General features: G+C 40.5%; 1 protein-coding gene across 1 annotated transcript in view; it reads right to left on the bottom strand.

Moving 5' to 3' along the window:
- Positions 1–1,082: 1,082 nt before the first annotated feature.
- The window catches only part of LOC128661550 (programmed cell death 6-interacting protein), a 50,514-nt gene continuing 32,578 nt past the window's right edge, over positions 1,083–19,018 (bottom strand). The window contains exons 3-4 of the mRNA XM_053715793.1: positions 5,876–5,945; positions 1,083–1,093 (exon numbers count right to left, since the gene is read on the bottom strand). Of these exons, the coding sequence (XP_053571768.1) occupies positions 1,083–1,093; positions 5,876–5,945 (81 nt within the window). The remainder of the gene's footprint in view (positions 1,094–5,875; positions 5,946–19,018) is intronic.

Here is a 19,018-nt window from a genome sequence, read left to right on the forward strand (position 1 = left end):
CACTCAGAACTGCACTATGTCAGGCATATTTTCCTTTTTTTTAAGTACTCACGAGTCGCCATTTGTTCATTTAAAGAGGCAAAAGCAAGTAATATATATTAATGGTATTTGATATGCTTATCTTGGTATTACGTCTGTAATAGTTTATTTCTAATGTATAGTTAGCTCTGTGTATTATTACTTATTGTTTGCATAGTCCATATAAATTAGAGCTGTGACATAGCATGTGCACACTAAGGTTTTTTCCTCATGGTTAGGTTGTACAAACGGATAAATTATTTTGAAATTCACTGAAGGCATAACCTCTAATGTATATATTTTTTCTCTAACATACTGGGTCAAATATTCAATAGTTCTCCAGAAGGTTTATCCGATAATAATATATAATATAGATGTCATTTATCTAGATGTGTTCCTCACCTATTATGCATTTCCCTATGCTAAGATTCAGCTAGCTTATGAATGAACAAGCTAGGCTGTCTTATATGCTAATGCACTTTGTTTAATCCCTGGTTTATTCAAACAAAGAGAGATATATTGGTAATGATGTTTAACTTCTTATAATATTAGGACCTCTTAGCCAATGTTTATTTGGACACCATACAAGGGTGACACAACATGTTAATTAGTAGGAGCTGTAACTAGTTCACTATCTCAAGAGGGAACCTAATTCTCATATTTACTTATTCCTCCCACACCTAGCTTCTTTGCCATTTTTATCAAGTTAATTTAAACTAGGTAGCCTAAACTTGTATGCATTTACTCCTTCTCTCCAACAGTCTTAATCTCCATTTGTCATTGTATGTCATTCTTCTATGTTATGAGAATAGTATTATCTTCCTATTCCAATATCAGCATTATCAGTAGTCAAGACCTTCTCTCCTATATTCTCATGTCAGTAGCATCTAGAAGGTCATATTATATATAAGTCATTATCCCTATATTAAATAATAAATACATACTTATATTACATTTAGTCTATCATACTATAGGATGTAAGTGGCTATATATCACTCTAGCTCCCTGCAGTTATACAAGCTATTAGGTATAGGCTCAGAAGTGACCTATAGAAAAGTTGGGAGTTATACAAAGTCTAAAAAAAATAAAAAATGAGGTTTCATTGCCATATGTTTAAGTAGAAAGTCAGTTGTTATTGCTTAGACTGATTTTGTTTTGTTTTGTTTTATAGATGTTTAAACCTGCAATTGTCATATATGAGTGGTTATATATCACCCTAATTCCCTGCAGTGATATAAGTTATTAGGTATAGGCCCAGAAGTGACCTATAGAAAAGTTGGGAGTTATACAAAGTCAAAAAAAATAAAAAATTGGGGTTTCATTACCATATGTTTAAGTAGAAAGTCAGTTGTTCTTGCTTAGATTGATTTTATTTTGTTTGTTTTTTCTATGGATGTGTAACCCTGCAATTGTTATGTATGTGAAGAAACATATAATATGACATATTGTAATATATATATAAAACCTCAATAAAAATCTTTGATTTAAAAAAAAAAAAAATTTAAGCTTGAACACCTCTGCATGTTTCTCAGGGAGGTTTTAGCAACTCTGGATGACGGACGCCATTGTAGTCCCAGAGAAATTGTGTAAATTGGATAAATACTACGCAGTGCCTGTTTACCCTGATGTTTTTCCAATACCTAAGAGGTTTTCAGAAATTATTACTAAGGAATTGGATAGACCAGGTGTACCGTTCTCTCCCCCTCCTGTTTTTAAAAAGATGTTTCCTATAGATGCCGCTACACGGGACTTGTGGCAAACGGTCCCTAAGGTGGAGGGAGCAGTCTCTACTCTAGCGAAGCTTACCACTATCCCTGTCGAGGACAGTTGTGCTTTTCTAGACCCAATGGACAAAACATTAGAGGGTTACCTTAAGAAAAATTTTATTCAACAAGGTTTTATTCTCCAGCCCCTTGCATGCATTGCCCCTGTCACTGCTGCTGCGGTCTTCTGGTTTGAGTCTTTAGAAGAGGCTCTACAGGTAGAAACCCCATTGGATGATATCCTTGACAAGCTTAAAGCCCTTAAGCTAGCCAATTCATTTGTTTCTGACGCCGTTGTTCATTTAACCAAACTAACGGCTAAGAACTCAGGTTTTGCTATTCAGGCGCGTAGGGCGCTATGGCTTAAATCATGGTCAGCTGACGTTACTTCAAAGACTAAGCTTCTCAACCTTCCCTTCAAAGGGCAGACCCTATTCGGGCCTGGACTGAAGGAGTTCATTTCTGATATTACTGGAGAAAAAGGTCACGCCCTTTCTCAGAATAGGTCCAACAAATTAAGGACCAAACAGCCTAATTTTAGTGCCTTTCGAAACTTCAAGAGTGGCGCAGCTTCAACTTCCTCTAATACAAAACAAGAGGGAAATTTTGCCCAGTCCAAGCCGGTCTGGAGACCTAACCAGGCTTGGAACAAAGGAAAGCAGGCCAAAAAACCTGCTGCTGCCTCTAAGACAGCATGAAAGATCAGCCCCCGATCCGGTAACGGATCTAGTAGGGGGCAGACTTTCTCTCTTCGCCCAGGCTTGGGCAAGAGATGTCCAGGATCCCTGGGCGTTGGAAATTGTGTCCCAGGGATATCTTCTGGACTTCAAAGCTTCTTCCCCAAAAGGAAGATTTCACCTCTCACAATTATCTGCAGACCAGATAAAGAGAGAGGCATTCTTACATTGTGTTCAAGACCTCCTAGTTATGGGAGTGATCCACCCAGTTCCAAAGGAGGAACAGGGGCAAGGCTTCTATTAAAATCTGTTTGTGGTTCCCAAGAAAGAGGGAACCTTCAGACCAATCTTAGATCTCAAGATCCTAAACAAATTTCTCAGGGTCCCATCCTTCAAGATGGAGACTATTCGAACCATCCTACCTATGATCCAGGAGGGTCAATACATGACTACCGTGGACTTAAAGGATGCTTATCTGCACATTCCGATACACAGAGATCATCATCGGTTTCTCAGGTTCGCCTTCCTAGACAGACATTACCAGTTTGTGGCTCTTCCCTTTGGGTTAGCTACGGTACCAAGAATCTTTACGAAGGTTCTGGGGTCACTCCTAGCGGTCCTAAGGCTGCGGGGTATAGCAGTAGCCCCTTACCTAGACAACATTCTAATACAGGCGTTGAATTTTCAAAATCTCCAGGTCCCATACAGACATTGTTCTGGCATTTCTGAGGTCGCATGGGTGGAAAGTGAACGAAGAAAAAAGTTCTCTATCCCCTCTCACAAGAGTTTCCTTCCTAGGAACTCTGATAGATTCTGTAGAAATGATGATTTACCTGACAGAGCCCAGGTTGTCAAAACTTCTAAACTCCTGCCGTGTTCTTTATTCTACTTCTCGCCCTTCAGTGGCTCAGTGTATGGAAGTAATCGGCTTAATGGTAGCAGCAATGGACATAGTGCCGTTCGCCCGCCTACATCTCAGACTGCTGCAACTCTGCATGCTCAGTCAGTGGAATGGGGATTACACAGATTTGTCCCCTCTACTAAATCTGGATCAAGAGACCAGGGATTCTCTTCTCTGGTGGTTATCTCAGGTCCATCTGTCCAAGGGTATGACCTTCCGCAGGCCAGATTGGACAATAGTAACGACAGATGCCAGCCTTCTGGGCTGGGGTGCAGTCTGGAACTCCCTGAAGGCTCAGGGCTTGCGGACTCAGGAGCAGACATTCCTTCCGATAAACATTCTGGAACTAAGAGCGATATTCAATGCTCTTCAGGCTTGGCCTCAGCTAGCTGCGGTCAGGTTCATCAGATTTCAGTCGGACAACAACACAACTGTAGCCTACATCAACCATCAGGGGGGGAACAAGGAGTTCCATAGCAATGTTGGAGGTTTCAAAAATAATTCTATGGGCAGAGGTTCACTCTTGCCATATATCAGCTATCCATATCCCAGGAGTAGAGAACTGGGAGGCGGATTTTCTAAGTCGACAGACTTTTCATCCGGGGGAATGGGAACTCCATCCGGAGGTGTTTGCACAGTTGATTCAACTTTGGGGCAAACCAGAATTGGATCTCATGGCGTCTCGTCAGAACGCCAAGCTTCCTTGTTACGGATCCAGGTCCAGGGATCCCAAGGCAGCGCTGATAGATGCTCTAGCAGCGCCTTGGTCCTTCAACCTGGCTTATGTGTTTCCACCGTTTCCTCTGCTCCCTCGTCTGATTGCCAAGATCAAGCAGGAGAGAGCTTCGGTGATTTTGATAGCACCTGCGTGGCCACGCAGGACTTGGTATGCAGATCAGGTGGACATGTCATCCCTTCCACCATGGACTCTACCGCTGAGGCAGGACCTTCTACTTCAGGGTCCTTTCAACCATCCAAATCTAATTTAACTGCGTCTCACTGCTTGGAGATTGAACGCTTGATTTTATCAAAACGTGGTTTCTCCGAATCGGTCATTGATACCTTAATTCAGGCTCGAAAGCCTGTCACCAGGAAAATCTATCATAAGATATGGTGTAAATATCTTCATTGGTGTGAATCCAAGGGTTACTCATGGAGTAAAGTCACGATTCCTAGGATATTATCCTTTCTCCAAGAAGGATTGGAGAAGTGATTGTCAGCTACTTCCTTAAAGGGACAGATTTCTGCTCTGTCTATTCTTTTGCACAAGAGTCTGGCGGATGTTCCAGACGTTCGTTAGAATCAAGCCTGTGTTTAAACCTGTTGCTCCGCCATGGAGTTTAAATTTAGTTCTTAAAGTTCTTCAAGGGGTTCCGTTTGAACCTCTGCATTCCATAGATATCAAGCTTTTTTCTTGGAAAGATCTGTTTTTGGTAGCTATCTCTTCGGCTTGAAGAGTTTCAGAGTTATCTGCCTTGCAGTGCGATTCCCCTTATCTGATCTTCCATGCAGATAAGGTAGTTTTGCGTACCAAACCTGGGTTTCTTCCTAAGGTGGTATCTAATAAGAATATCAATCAGGAGATTGTTGTTCCGTCACTGTGTCCTAATCCTTCTTCAAAAAAGGAACATCTATTACACAATCTTGACTTGGTTCGTGCTTTAAAGTTTTAATTTACAAGCTACTAAAGATTTTCGTCAAACATCTGCATTGTTTGTTGTCTACTCTGGACAGAGGAAAGGCCAAAAGGCTTCAGCAACTTCTCTTTACTTTTGGTTAAGAAGTATAATTCGCTTAGCTTATGAGACTGCTGGCCAGCAGCCTCCTGAAAGAATTACAGCTCCTTCCATTAGAGCGGTGGCATCCACATGGGCTTTTAAAAATGAGGTTTCTGTTGAACAGATTTGTAAGGCGGCGACTTGGGTCTTCGCTTCATACTTTTTCTAAATTCCACAAATTTTATACTTTTGCTTCTTCGGAGGCTATTTTTGGGAGAAAGGTCTTACAGGCAGTGGTGCCTTCCGTTTAAGCGCCTGCCTTGTCCCTCCCTTCATCTGTGTCCTATAGCTTTGGTATTGGTATCCTACAAGTAATGGATGAATCCGTGGACTAAATACACCTTACAAGAGAAAACAAAATTTATGCTTACATGATAAATTTATTTCTCTTGTGGTGTATCTAGTCCACGGCCCGCCCTGTCATTTTAAGGCAGGTGTTTTTTATTTTTAAACTACAGTCACCACTGCACCCTATAGTTTCTCCTTTCTCTTGCTTGTCTTCGGTCGAATGACTGGAGGTGGCAGTTAGGGGAGGAGCTATATAGACAGCTCTGCTGTGGATGATCCTCTTGCAGCTTCCTGTTGGGAAGGAGAATATCCCACAAGTAATGGATGAATCCGTGGACTGGATACACCACAAAAGAAATAAATTTATCATCAGGTAAGCATAAATTTTGTTTTGACATTGTTGTGTTACTTGTAGCTACAAACTAGTTTAAAAAAAAACATTATACATACCAAGCTTTGTAGATCCTCCAAAAAGTGAGCCTTTGTCAAAAGCATCTTTCCATGTAAAAGTTAAACAGAGCTGCAAAAACAAAAAAAAATATATTACATACAGGTTCTCATAAAAGGGTAAGACAGTGCTAGACAACTACGCTGAAATCTAGGAGCCAGAAAATTTTAGATAGTCTATTGGTGTGGCATATTACAAAAAAGGTATGATTAAAATTAGCACCCGTTTAGTTAAATTGTTTAAATATGTCGGTTGAAACACGATCATTAACAGAAAAAACAGTGTAAAAGGAATAAAACTGGGTGAGAACCAGTTAAACTCTGCAAACAAGGTGATGTTGCTGTTAAAAGCCAAACAAAATGTATTCTTACCTGATAAATTATTTCCTTTCTTGGTAGTTTGAGTCCACAAAATTCTAGTCTTACAAATGGGAAATAAAACTTCTGGTCACCAGGACGAGGCAAAGACACCTCAACCAGAACATTCAAGTATCCCTCCTACTTCCCCCCTTCCCTCCTCCCATTAGTTCATATCTAAGGAAAGGAAAAAGCAAGTGAGATAAGAGGTGAAAACTGGAACTGCAATCAAACAGAAAAAAAATGGTGGGTTTGTAGACTCACTACCAAGAAAGAAATGAATGTATCTGGTAGTAATAATAATAAAGTAACAAACAAACCTGCACAATGGAGCGCCCTTGGGGTAGTTAAATGATTCTTAAAAGGTGTGAGTTAGGCACAAAAATAGAGAGAGAGGGTATAAAGTTAATCTCCACAGTGGGATAACTATATTTTATAGTAGATTCCAGACGGCAGCCAAAGTTCCCTGTGTGTCTGCACACAAACCCATGATCACAGGAAATCCAGAGAGGGAACAAAAAAAACAGCGCTCCAAGCCCAGAAAAAAAGTTAAAAGTTAAGCTTTATTCCAACATGATTAAAAACATGCAAAATATGTAAAAAGTGGTCAGCACAATTGTGCAAAATACAAGTAAAAGAACAGGTGCAAAAAACAGCAAACGTTTCGTGCTTCACGCACTTGATCACTGCTAATTGATGCACCTGTTCTGTTCTCCTTTTATTCTCACAGATCTTAAAGTAACATTACATGTGTATAAACTTGTAAATTGCTGGTCATAGTAAGGGAGCCTATGACAAGAAACCTTTGTTACATATATATAAAATTTATGTGAAAATACATGCAAATTCTTATAGATGTATAATTAAATACAACTTAGAAACATGATGTATATAACCTTATGCATACTCCTGATATGAGGACATAAAGAAAAAGATATGTATATTTTCTTGGGTAAACAATAAATGCTTCTAATTATATACTTAAGATTGAAAAATGACTTTAATATGAGCAAATAATGATATAGGTTTCAAATGAGCCTATGACAAGAAACATACCTTTAAATTATAAAATCCTTATTGATCTCATTAAGCATTTTAAGTGTAAGTGTCTATGGGAAATATAATTATACCGTGTTCTAGTCTCATCTACACTCAATAGTTAATTATATTCATAAGGTGAAGAAAAAAAAATATCAAAAATGAGCCTCTGACAAGAGACATGTATATGAAGATATCCCAATTCTAAAATTTCTTATTTAAGCATATTGAGAAAGAAACCCTTAATATGAGCAAATATTGATATAAGTTTCAAATTAGCCTATGACAATTAACATGCCTTTTAATTATAAAATCCTTATTAATCTAATTAAGCATTTTAAGAGTAAGTATAGAAAATAGTTATACAATGTTTTAGTCTCATCTACACTCAATAGTTAATTATATTCATATGGTGGAAAAAAGTTTCAAAAATGAGCCTCTGACAAGAGACATGTACATGAAGTTATCCCAATTCTAAAATTTCTTGTTTAAGCATGTTGAGAAAGAAACCCTTAGTAAAGTGTTTATTATTTGGCGAACAGATCTAAAATCTCTTCTCATGTTCAGCCCATGTGGATGGGTAGTCTGTAGATTAAACATCCACATGACTTCCCTTTTGTCGAGCGACATCTCTCAGTCACCCCCTCGTCTCCAACGGGGAATAAAATCAATTCCCTGTATAGTCAGAGCTGTTGAATCTGCATTATGTAACATTTTAAAATGTCTTGATACCGGTGTATCTGAATGCTCATCCTCTATAGAGCGTAGGTGCTCCAAAAATCTCTCTTTTAGTGGTCTTTTGGTTTTCCCTATATACTGTTGTTGACAAATCTTACATGTAAGAAGGTAGACCACATGAGTAGTTGAACAATTGATATAGTGGTATATCTTATATGTTTTATTGGTGACAGTAGATTTAAAATCTTCACCTTCTTTAACATATTCACAGGTGGTACAAATTGGGCGCCTACACTTAAAGAAACCTTTTCTTTGTTTTAACCAGGTTGATGGTTTTTTAGATTTTACATCTGAGGGAGAAAGAAAATTACCCAATGTCTTACCTCGTTTAGAGATCCGCAGGGTAGACCTATCATAGCGGGCATAGATTCTCTGAATGAGCCTATGTCAGAACTAATTAACCAAAGGCTGTAAAAATGAGTCAAAGACTTACCCACCACTGCCCTTCTGAATAAAATCCAAAATGTAAAATGGAAACCCTCATATAGGTTTATTTCAGCAGATGTTTCTTCATTATACACTATATAGAGGATGAGCATTCAGATACACCGGTATCAAGACATTTTAAAATGTTACATAATGCAGATTCAACAGCTCTGACTATACAGGGAATTGATTTTATTACCCGTTTGGAGACGAGGGGGGGACAGAGATGTTGCTCGACAAAAGGGAAGTCATGTGGATGTTTAATCTACAGACTACCCATCCACATGGGCTGAACATGAGAAAAGATTTAGATCTGTTCGCCAAATAATAAACACTTTACTAAGGGTTTCTTTCTCAATATGCTTAAACAAGAACTTTTAGAATTGGGATAACTTCATGTACATGTCTCTTGTCAGAGGCTCATTTTTGGAAAATAAATTTCTTCACCTTATGAATATAATTAACTATTGCGTGTAGATGAGACTAGAACACGGTATAATTATATTTCCCATAGACACACTTAAAATGCTTAATTAGATCAATAAGGATTTTATAATTTAAATGTATGTTTCTTGTCATAGGCTCATTTGAAACCTATCATTTGCTCATATTAAAGTCATTTTTCAATCTTAAGTATATAATGAGAAGCATTTATTTTGTTTACCCAAGAAAATATACATGTCTTTTTCTTTATGTCCTCATATCAGGAGTATTCATAAGGTTATATACATCATGTTTCTAAGTTGTATTTAATTTTATCATCTATAAGAATTTGCATGTATTTTCACGTAAATTTTATGTATATGTAACAAAGGTTTCTTGTCATAGGCTCCCTTACTATGACAAGCAATTTACAAGTTTATACACATGTAATGTTACTTGAAGATCGGTGAGAATAAAAGGAGAACAGAACAGGTGCATCAATTAGCAGTGATCAAGTGCGTGAAGCACGAAACGTTTGCTGTTTTTTGCACCTGTTCTTTTACTTGTATTTTGCACAATTGTGCTGACCACTTTTTACATATTTTGCATGTTTTTAATCATGTTGGAATAAAGCTGAACTTTTAGTAATAATAAAACATTGCTTTCTTTCAAATGGTAGATAGAGTCCACAAAAATCCTAATCTTACAAATGGGAATCTATAACCAAGCTGTGGAGTCCATGATTTAAAAAAAAACAAAAAAAAAACAACGGTGGGACCAAAAAAGACAAGGCAGTTACTTAGTGCTAGACATCACCGCCTGAAGGACTGTCCTGCCAAAGGATGCCTCTGCAAAGACAAAAATATCCAAACTGTAGAATTTGGTGAATGTATGAAGGGAAGACAAGGTAGCAGCCTTGCAAATCTGTTCTTCCGAAGCCTCATCCCTAAAGGCCCAGGAAGTAGAAACCAAATAATAGGTGGAGTGAGCAGTAATACATGCCGGAGGCTGAAGACCTGTAAGCCATCCGAATAAGATTCCTTAACCAAGAAGACAAGGAATTAGCAGTATACTTCTGACCCTTACCAGTGAAAAGAACGAACACACTGAGACTGTCAAAAATCCTTAGTAGCATTAAGGTAAAATGTTAAAGCCCTAACCACATTACATTCACAAAGTAAAACATTCAATAATGTATTTTTTTTAAATATACACTCATTTCAAATCTGATAGCTGCTACACATTCCAAAAAGTTGGAACAGGGGCAATTAAAGTCTAATAGCGATGTAACAAGTTTAAATAAGAAGGTGATGTGAAACAGGTGAGGCAATTATGTAATCATAGTATATAAAGGAGCCTCCAAAAAAACAGCAAGGATAAATCGAAACTCGCCAGTCTGCCAACAGATGCGTTAGCAAATTATCCAACAGTTTGAGAAGAATAACATTCCTCAAAGACAAATCAGAAGGATTTTGGGCATTTCACCTTCTACACTGCACAATATAATTAAAAGATTCAAGGAATCCGGTCAAATCTCTGATTAAAGGGCAAGGCCGAAACCACTACTGAATGCGGGTGATCTCCGATCCCTCAGACGTCACTGTCTCAAAATGTAATGAGTCTGTAATGGATATCCTGACGTGGGCTCGGGAATACTTTTGTAAGCATTTGTCAGTCAACACCATTTGCCACGGATCCATAGATGCCTTTATATGTATATACTGTATATATTAGTGATGCACCAAATTTCAGCCAAGAAAATGTTTGGGCCAAAAAAGGCACGATCGGTTTATTACATGACTTAGTGTTTTGCATATAATAATAGTTTTTTGATCTTCAATCTGATTCTGTTACAAAGAACAGAATGAAGAATAAATATATTGCTATGTAATATTGTTTTAAGATATTTTCTGTCCAATTTTGGAGTGTTATTGGCTTGTAATTTTTCATTTCAGATTCATTAAAAAAAGTTATATGTTTAATAAAATTATAGAAAAAACTATTTTAACAAGTTTGTTAAAGTCATTTTCGTTTTTTGGCCAAGGGCATCCTGGGATTCTGTTTCGGTACAGAATTTTCATTTCGGTGCCATATATACATACATACATACATACATACACACTGCCTCACCACTGTCATAAAAAAAAAAAATCTGTTTCTATTTCAATAAAAAAAAAAAAAAAAATTACATTTAAATTCATTGAGAGAAGCAGCCATCAGCTCAGCCTCTCTCCATTGCAACACCGCCGGTGTGGTATAATGGAGTGCCCGCCCCAATGTCTGTCAACCACAAAGTCACATTTTAAGTTTTAGCCAATGGAAATCATTTTCAATGCAGGCTGCTCTCATAAAGGCCTCATGTGGAGGTGGACTGAGTGACTCTGGGAGAGATTGGAGAAGGGCCCACATTTTGAAGAGCCAGGAGTTTTGCGGCAGACACCAATGCACACAGGGCCAGAGGCAGGCAGCACTGAACCTAAGCACAATAAGTGGCTGGCGCTGCAACAGGCAGTGGTGTAAATGTATTGTTTTGCACATCTGCCCTATCCTCTCACTAAAAGCCTGTGTGCAATAAAGTGATCGCTACAGCACACAGGCTTTTACAGTGAAGATTGGGTTGATGTGTAAGAACACAGGCTTTTACAGTGAAGACTGGGTTGATGTCTAAGGAGCTGTGTTCGTTGTGAAGCTGCGTCTTTCAAGTGGAGACAAGAGGAGTGAGGACTCGCAGAAAGTTCAGGTGCTTTGTCAGGATCCGTCCCCAGAACCAAGGTAGGCTATATATTAATCTTATTGCCTAGTCCTAGAAATGAGCAGCATATTTATGTGCGAGGGAAATGTGACTTTGTGGTTGACAGACATTGGGGCTGGGAGAGGTGCGCGAGTTATTGCAGCACATTAAACAAAATATTCAGATAACTGTGCTACCTTATTATTTGTATTTTTTCATCCCTTATCTGCATGAAATATGAGATAAGGAGAATCACACTGCAATGCTGAGAGTTTAGAAGCCCTCCGAGCAGAAGAAATAGCAGTAAGAAACAAAACTTTCCAAGATAATAACATAATATCTAAGAAATGCATAGGCTCAAACTTTAAGAACAAGATGCTGTAAAACTTTAAGAACAACATTGAGGCTCCAAGGGGGAGCAACCGATTTAAATAAAGGCCTGATTCTGACCAGGGCCTGACAAAATGATTGAACATCCGGCATGTCTGCCAGACGCTTGCGCAGCAGAATTGATAACACAGAAATCTGCCATTTGAGGGTACTGACACAGTGAAGGAACAACAATCTCCTGATTGATATTCTTATTAGAAACCACCTTAGGAAGAAACCCAGGTTTGGTACGCAAAACTACCTTATCTGCATGGAAGACCAGATAAGGGGAATCAGACTGTAAGGCTGATAATTCTGAAACCCTTCGAGCCGAAGAGATAGCTACTAAGAACAAAACTTTCCAAGATAAAAGCTTGATATCTATGGAATGCAAAAGGTTCAAACGGAACCCCTTGAAGAACTTTAAGAACTAAATTTAAACTCCATGGCGGAGCAACAGGTTTAAACACAGGCTTGATTCTAACTAAAGCCTGAACGTCTGGAACATCTGCTAGACGCTTGTGCAAAAGAATAGACAGAGCAGAAATCTGTCCCTTTAAGGAACTAGCCGATAATCCTTTTTACAATCCTTCTTGGAGAAAAGACAATATCCTAGGAATCCTGACCTTACTCCATGAGTAACCCTTGGATTCACACCAATGAAGATATTTACCCCATATCTTATGATAGCTTTTCCTAGTGACAGGCCTACGAGCCTGAATCAAGGTATCAATGACTGACTCGGACAAACCACGTTTTGATAAAATCATAGCGTTCAATCTGCAAGCAGTCAGACGTAGAGAAATTAGATTTGGATGTTTGAAAGGACCTTGGAGTAGAAGGTCCTGCCTCAGCGGCAGAGTCCATGGTGGAAAGGACGAGGGAGGGGGGAAATGGTGGAAACACATAAGCCAGGCTGAAGGACCAGGGCACTGCTAGAGCATCTATCAGCGCTGCCTGGGGATCCCTGGACCTGGACCCGTAACAAGGAAGTTTGGCGTTCTGACAAGACGCCATCAAATCCAGTTCTGGTTTGCCCCATAGTTGAATCAGCTGGGCAAATACCTGCGGATGGAGCTCCCACTCCCCCGGATGAAAAGTCTGCTGACTTAGAAAATCCGCCTCCCAGTTCTCTACTCCTGGGATATGGATAGCTGAGAGATGGCAAGAGTGAACCTCTGCCCAAAGAATTATCTTGGAAACCTCCATCATTGCCAGGGGACTCCTTGTTCCCCCCTGATGGTTGATATAGGCTACAGTCGCAATATTGTCCGACTGAAATCTGATGAACCTGGCCGTAGCTAGTTGAGGCCAAGCCTAGAGAGCATTGAATATCGCTCTTAGTTCCAGAATGTTTATCGGAAGGAGGGCTTCCTCCTGAGTCCACGAACCCTGAGCCTTCAGGGAGTTCCAGACTACGCCCCAGCCCAGAAGGCTAGCATCTGTCGTCACTATAGTCCACTCTGGCCTGCGGAAACTCATTCCCCTGGACAGATGGACCCAAGATAACCACCAGAGAAGAGAATCCCTGGTCTCTTTATCCAGATTTAACTGAGGAGACAAATCTGTGTAGTTCCCATCCCACTGATTGAGCATGCAAAGTTGCAGTGGTCTGAGATGAAGGCGGGCAAACGGAACTATGTCCACTGCCGCTACCATTAGGCCGATCATTTCCATACACTGAGCCACTGACGGCCGAGAAGTGCAATGAAGAACACGGCAGGAAGTTAGAAGCTTTGATATCCTAACCTCTGTCAGATAAATCTTCATTTCTACTGAATCTATCAGAGTTCCTAGGAAGGAAACTCTTGTGAGGGGGGAGAGAGAACTCTGTTCACCTTCCACCCGTGAGACCTTAGAAAGGCCAGAACAATGTCCGTACGGGACTTGGCGATTTGAAAAGTCGACGCCTGGTTCAGGATGTCGTCTAGGTAAGGAGCCACCGATATGCCCCGCGGCCTTAGAACCGCCAGTAGGGACCCTAGAACCTTCGTAAAGATTCTTGGCGCTGTGGCTAATCCGAAGGGAAGAGCCACAAACTGGTAATGCCTGTCTAGGAAGGCAAACCTAAGAAACTGATGATGATCTTTGTGGATCGGAATGTGGAGATAAGCATCCTTTAAGTCCACGGTAGTCGTATATTGACCCTCCTGGATCATAGGGAGGATGGTTCGGATTGTCTCCATCTTGAAAGATGGGACCCTGAGAAATTTGTTTAGAATCTTGAGATCCAAGATTGGTCTGAACATTCCCTCTTTTTTCAGAATTATAAACAGGTTTGAATAGAAACCCTGCCCCTGTTCCTCCCTTGGAACTGGGTGGAAACTCCCATAACCAGTAAGTCTTTAACGCAACGTAAGAATGCCTCTCTCTTTATCTGGTTTGCAGATAGTTTAGAGGCAGCAGCAGGTTTTTTGGCCTGCTTTCCCTTGTTCCAAGCCTGGTTAGGTCTCCAGACTGGTTTGGACTGGGCGAAAATTTCCCTCTTGCTTTGCATTAGAGGAAGCTGAAGCTGCGCCACTCTTGAAGTTTCGAAAGGAACGAAAATTATTCTGTTTGGTCCTTAATTTATTGGACCTATCCTGAGGAAGGGCGTGACCTTTTCCTCCAGTAATATCAGAAATGATCTCCTTCAGTCCAGGCCCGAATAGGGTCTGCCCTTTGAAGGGGATGTTGAGAAGCTTAGACTTTGAAGTAACGTCTGCTGACCAGGACTTAAGCCATAGCGCCCTACGCGCCAGAATGGCAAAACCTGAATTCTTAGCCGTTAGCTTGGTTAAATGGCAAACGGCGTCAGAAATAAAGGAATTAGCTAACTTAAGAGCTTTAATCCTGTCTAAAATATCATCCAACGGGGTCTCCACCTGTAGAGCCTCCTCAAGAGACTCGAACCAGAAAGCCGCTGCAGCAGTGACTGGGGAAATGCATGCAAGAGGCTGGAGAATAAAACCTTGCTGTATAAAGATTTTCTTAAGGAGACCCTCTAATTTTTTATCCATAGGATCTAGGAAAGCACAACTGTCCTCGACGGGGATAGTTGTACGCTTAGCTAGGGTAGAAACTGCTCCCTCCACCTTAGGGACCGTCTGCCACGAGTCACGTATTGCGGCATCTATGGGAAACATCTTTTTGAAAGCAGGAGGGGGAGAGAACAGCACACCTGGTCTATCCCATTCCTTAGTAATTTCCGAAAACCTCTTAGGGACTGGAAAAACCATCAGTGTAAACAGGCACTGCAAAGTATTAGTCCATTTTACACAATTTCTCTGGGACTACAATGGGGTCACAGTCATCCAGAGTCGCTAAAACCTCCCTGAGCAACAAGCAGAGGTGTTCAAGCTTAAATTTAAACGCTGTCATTTCAGAGTCAGACTGAAGTAACGCCTTACCTGAATCTGAAATGTCACCCACAGATAGAAGCTCTCCTGCTTCGGCTTCTGAATATTGTGAGGGTATATCGGACACAGGTATTAAAGCGTCAGAAAGCTCTGTATTTGTTCTAGCCCCAGAGCTGTCTCGCTTTCCTTGTAACCCTGGCAGCTTGGACAATACCTCTGTGAGGGAATTAGTCATAACTGCCGCCATGTACTGTAAGGTAAAAGAATTAGACGCGCTAGATGTACTTGGCGTCACTTGAGCGGGAGTTATGGGTTCTGACACATGGGGAGAGCTAGATGGCATAATCTCCCTCTTTTCAGTCAGACACTCCTCTGGAGATAAATCTTTAAGTGCCATAATATGGTCTTTATAGTTTATAGAAATTTCAGTACATTTGGTACACATTCTAAGAGGGGGTTCCACAATGGCTTCTAAACATAATGAAGGAGTTTCCTCTATGTCAGACATGTTTAACAGACTAGTAATGAGACAAGCAAGCTTGGAAAACACTAATAAATGTGAAACAGCAATTAAATAAAAACGTTACTGTGCCTTTAAGAGAAAAAAACTAGCACTTAAACTGCAAAACAGTGTTAAAATGTAGTAAATTCTTCGAAATTTTTACAGTGGGTGTAAAGGACTAAAGCAACATTGCACCCACTTGCAAATGGATGATTAACCCCTTAGCCCCCAAACCGGATTTAAAAAACGTTAACCACCGGTAAAAAACAGTGAAACACCTTGCCACAGCTCTGCTGAGGATCCTACCTGCCCTCAAATACGATTTAGGGAAGAAATAAACCCTCTATAATGGTCCTCAGATGCCAGAGGACTCCTCTAGGGAAGCTGGATGTCTCAGTCTGAATTAAAACTGCGCATCTAGAGCGAGAAAATAGGCCCCTCCCACCATGTACTGGATGTCAGAGGGGCCTTAAGAAAATACTCCTAGGAGTATCTGACTAGCCATGTGGAAACTAGGCCCCAAATAAAGACTTATCTCCCTGAGAGAAAAAACGTCCTATTTATGTATACATGCAAACGTTTTGTCACTAAGTAATATGAGTATTAACATAAGTATTATCCTGTTTTGTAAGCATGATCCCAGTCGCTGTTAAATCACTGCATCAGGCTTACCTCCAATACACAAGGCTCTATCAGCATTTTCTAGAAATTATTTCATCTCTCTAGAAATCAATATACTGAACATACCTGAAAGCAGGTAATCTGCAGACCGTTCCCCCAACTGAAGTTTTTCCCATACTCTTCAGTTATGTGTGAGAACAGCAATGGACCTTAGTTACAGACCGCTAAGATCATCAACCTCCAGGCAGAATTCTTCATCTAATTTCTGCCTGAGAGTAAAACAGTACAACGCAGGTACCGTTTAAAAATAAACTCTTGATTGAAGGTAAAACTACCCTAAGTCACCACATATCTCTTGATGCTTCCTATCTTGTCGAGAGTTGCAAGAGAATGACTGGAGGTGGGGGTTAGGGGAGGAGCTATATAGACAGCTCTGCTGTGGGTGTCCTCTTGCAACTTCCTGTTGGGAAGGAGAATATCCCACAAGTAATGGATGAACCCGTGGACTGGATACACCTTACAAGAGAAATCAAGCGTTCAATCTCCAAGCAGTCCGCTTCAGAGAAACAAAATTTGGATGAAGGAAGGTCCCCTGAAGCAGAAGGTGCTTCCTCAGCGGTAATCTCCACAGAGGTAGAAACGAAATCTACGCTAGATCTGAATACCAGATCCTGTGAGGCCACGCAGGAGCAATTAGAATCAGTGATGCTCTCTCCTGCTTGATCTGAGAGATGACTTGCGGAAGGAGAGCAAACGGAGGAAAGAGATATGCCAATCTGAAGTTCCAAGGAACTGCCAGAGCATCTATCAGAAAGGCTTGAGGATCTCTTGACCTCGAACCGTACTTTGGGAGCTTGACATTCTGATGAGACGTCATCAGATCCAATTCTAGCAACACCCATTTGGTTGTTAACCTGTAGAACACTTCCGGATGGAATCCCCACTCCCCGGGATGGAAAGTCTGTCTGCTCAGAAAATCTGCTTTCCAACCATCCACTCCTGGAATGTGGATGGCCGATAGACAGCAATTGTGAGTCTCTGCCCACTGGATGATCTGTGCCACCTCCTCCATGGCTAAGGAACTCAGAGTTCCCCCTTGGTGGTTGATGTAGGCCACTGAGGTTATGTTGTCCGTCTGGAACCTGATAAACCAGGCAAGGGCCTACCAAGGCCAAGCCATCAAGGCATTAAAGATCGCTCTCAACTCCAGAATGTTTATGGGGAGAGCAGATTCCTCCTGAGACCAAAGCCACTGCGCCTTCAACAATTCCCAGACTGCTCCCCAAACCAACAGGCTGGCATCCGTGGACAGAATTACCTAAGAGGGTCTCTGAAAACAAGTCCCATGGGACAAATGTTCTTGCGACAGCCACCACGGTAGGGAGTCCATTGTTGATTGATCCAGAACTATTCTCGGAGATAGATCTGTATAATCCCCGTTCCACTGAGCGAGCATGCATAGCTGCAGATGGTTCTCCTCCTGCAAAGAAATCAAGAAAGTCTTTAGGAAGTTTTTTCAAGACTGAGTCCGCTGCGCCATCTCTGCAACTTGAAGAAGCCATAGCATCAGAGCTGAAAAGCTACCTGCTTTCTCCCTCCATTGATAGTGAGAAAAATCCTCTGCAATGGTGGAAACTACATCAGATTAACTTTCCAAAATTGAGCAAGCTAGCACAAAATATCTTTGTGTTCCTGCAACTAGTTCACCATCAGAGAGGGTGTTTAGCACAGGAGGAAATGTGGCGACCTGTCAACATTCATGCTTGAAGCCAGAAATGGTACATATGTTTATTTTAGCAAAAAACCTAACCTACTAAAAAAACTAGTAATGCATGAAATAAAAAAATGGTACTACAGTACTACTGTAGCTGTACTGTCCTAGTCAGATGTTGGTTTTTGTATCCAAAAACCACCTAACCTATCTAAAGTCTAAAAAACATGCAATTTTTAAATGTTATAATATATTTTATTTATGTTCTTCTCTTGTTAGTAAATAATTTAGTAATATATGTAATATTACAAAAAAAATCATTAGAATTCCTTCATGGGCCCTGCTTATACAAGCTCTATAGTTGTACTTAACATGTCACTCACTATGACAAAAAAAAAAAAAAAACTACGATGATGTCAGCTCAAATACTTAGTGATTCACATTTCTCTCCTGTGTGAAAATGCACATGCACTTTGTGCACTGACTGTATTCTGGCTGTATCAATGGCCAATGCCATAACCAGGGCAGGCCAGCTTCCAAATTCCAATGTTTTTCTATTGTAATCTCCGTTTTAATCTTGAATAATGTACTCTTACTGTACTATGCTGCAGTGCTGCTGCTATTAGTTGATGCATGGATGTTAAAAACAGGTTGCAGGATTTACCTTGTTAATGCCACATCCCTCATGTTTTCATGGATAGTAGTCACTCAGCTAAATGACTAACACATGAAGCAGTGTGCGTTGTACTAAGTACTACCTTATTGTGCAATTAGAAACACAAATCAGTGCTGCACAGTACGCACTTTGCAAGTTTCTCCATCCATGTAGTTGTACACTTCTTCATATGTTACTCATACCACAGATAGACTGACTGGCCAAGAAAACATGGAC

Source organism: Bombina bombina, chromosome 5, assembly GCF_027579735.1.
Source record: "Bombina bombina isolate aBomBom1 chromosome 5, aBomBom1.pri, whole genome shotgun sequence".
Taxonomy (NCBI): Eukaryota; Metazoa; Chordata; class Amphibia; order Anura; family Bombinatoridae; genus Bombina; species Bombina bombina.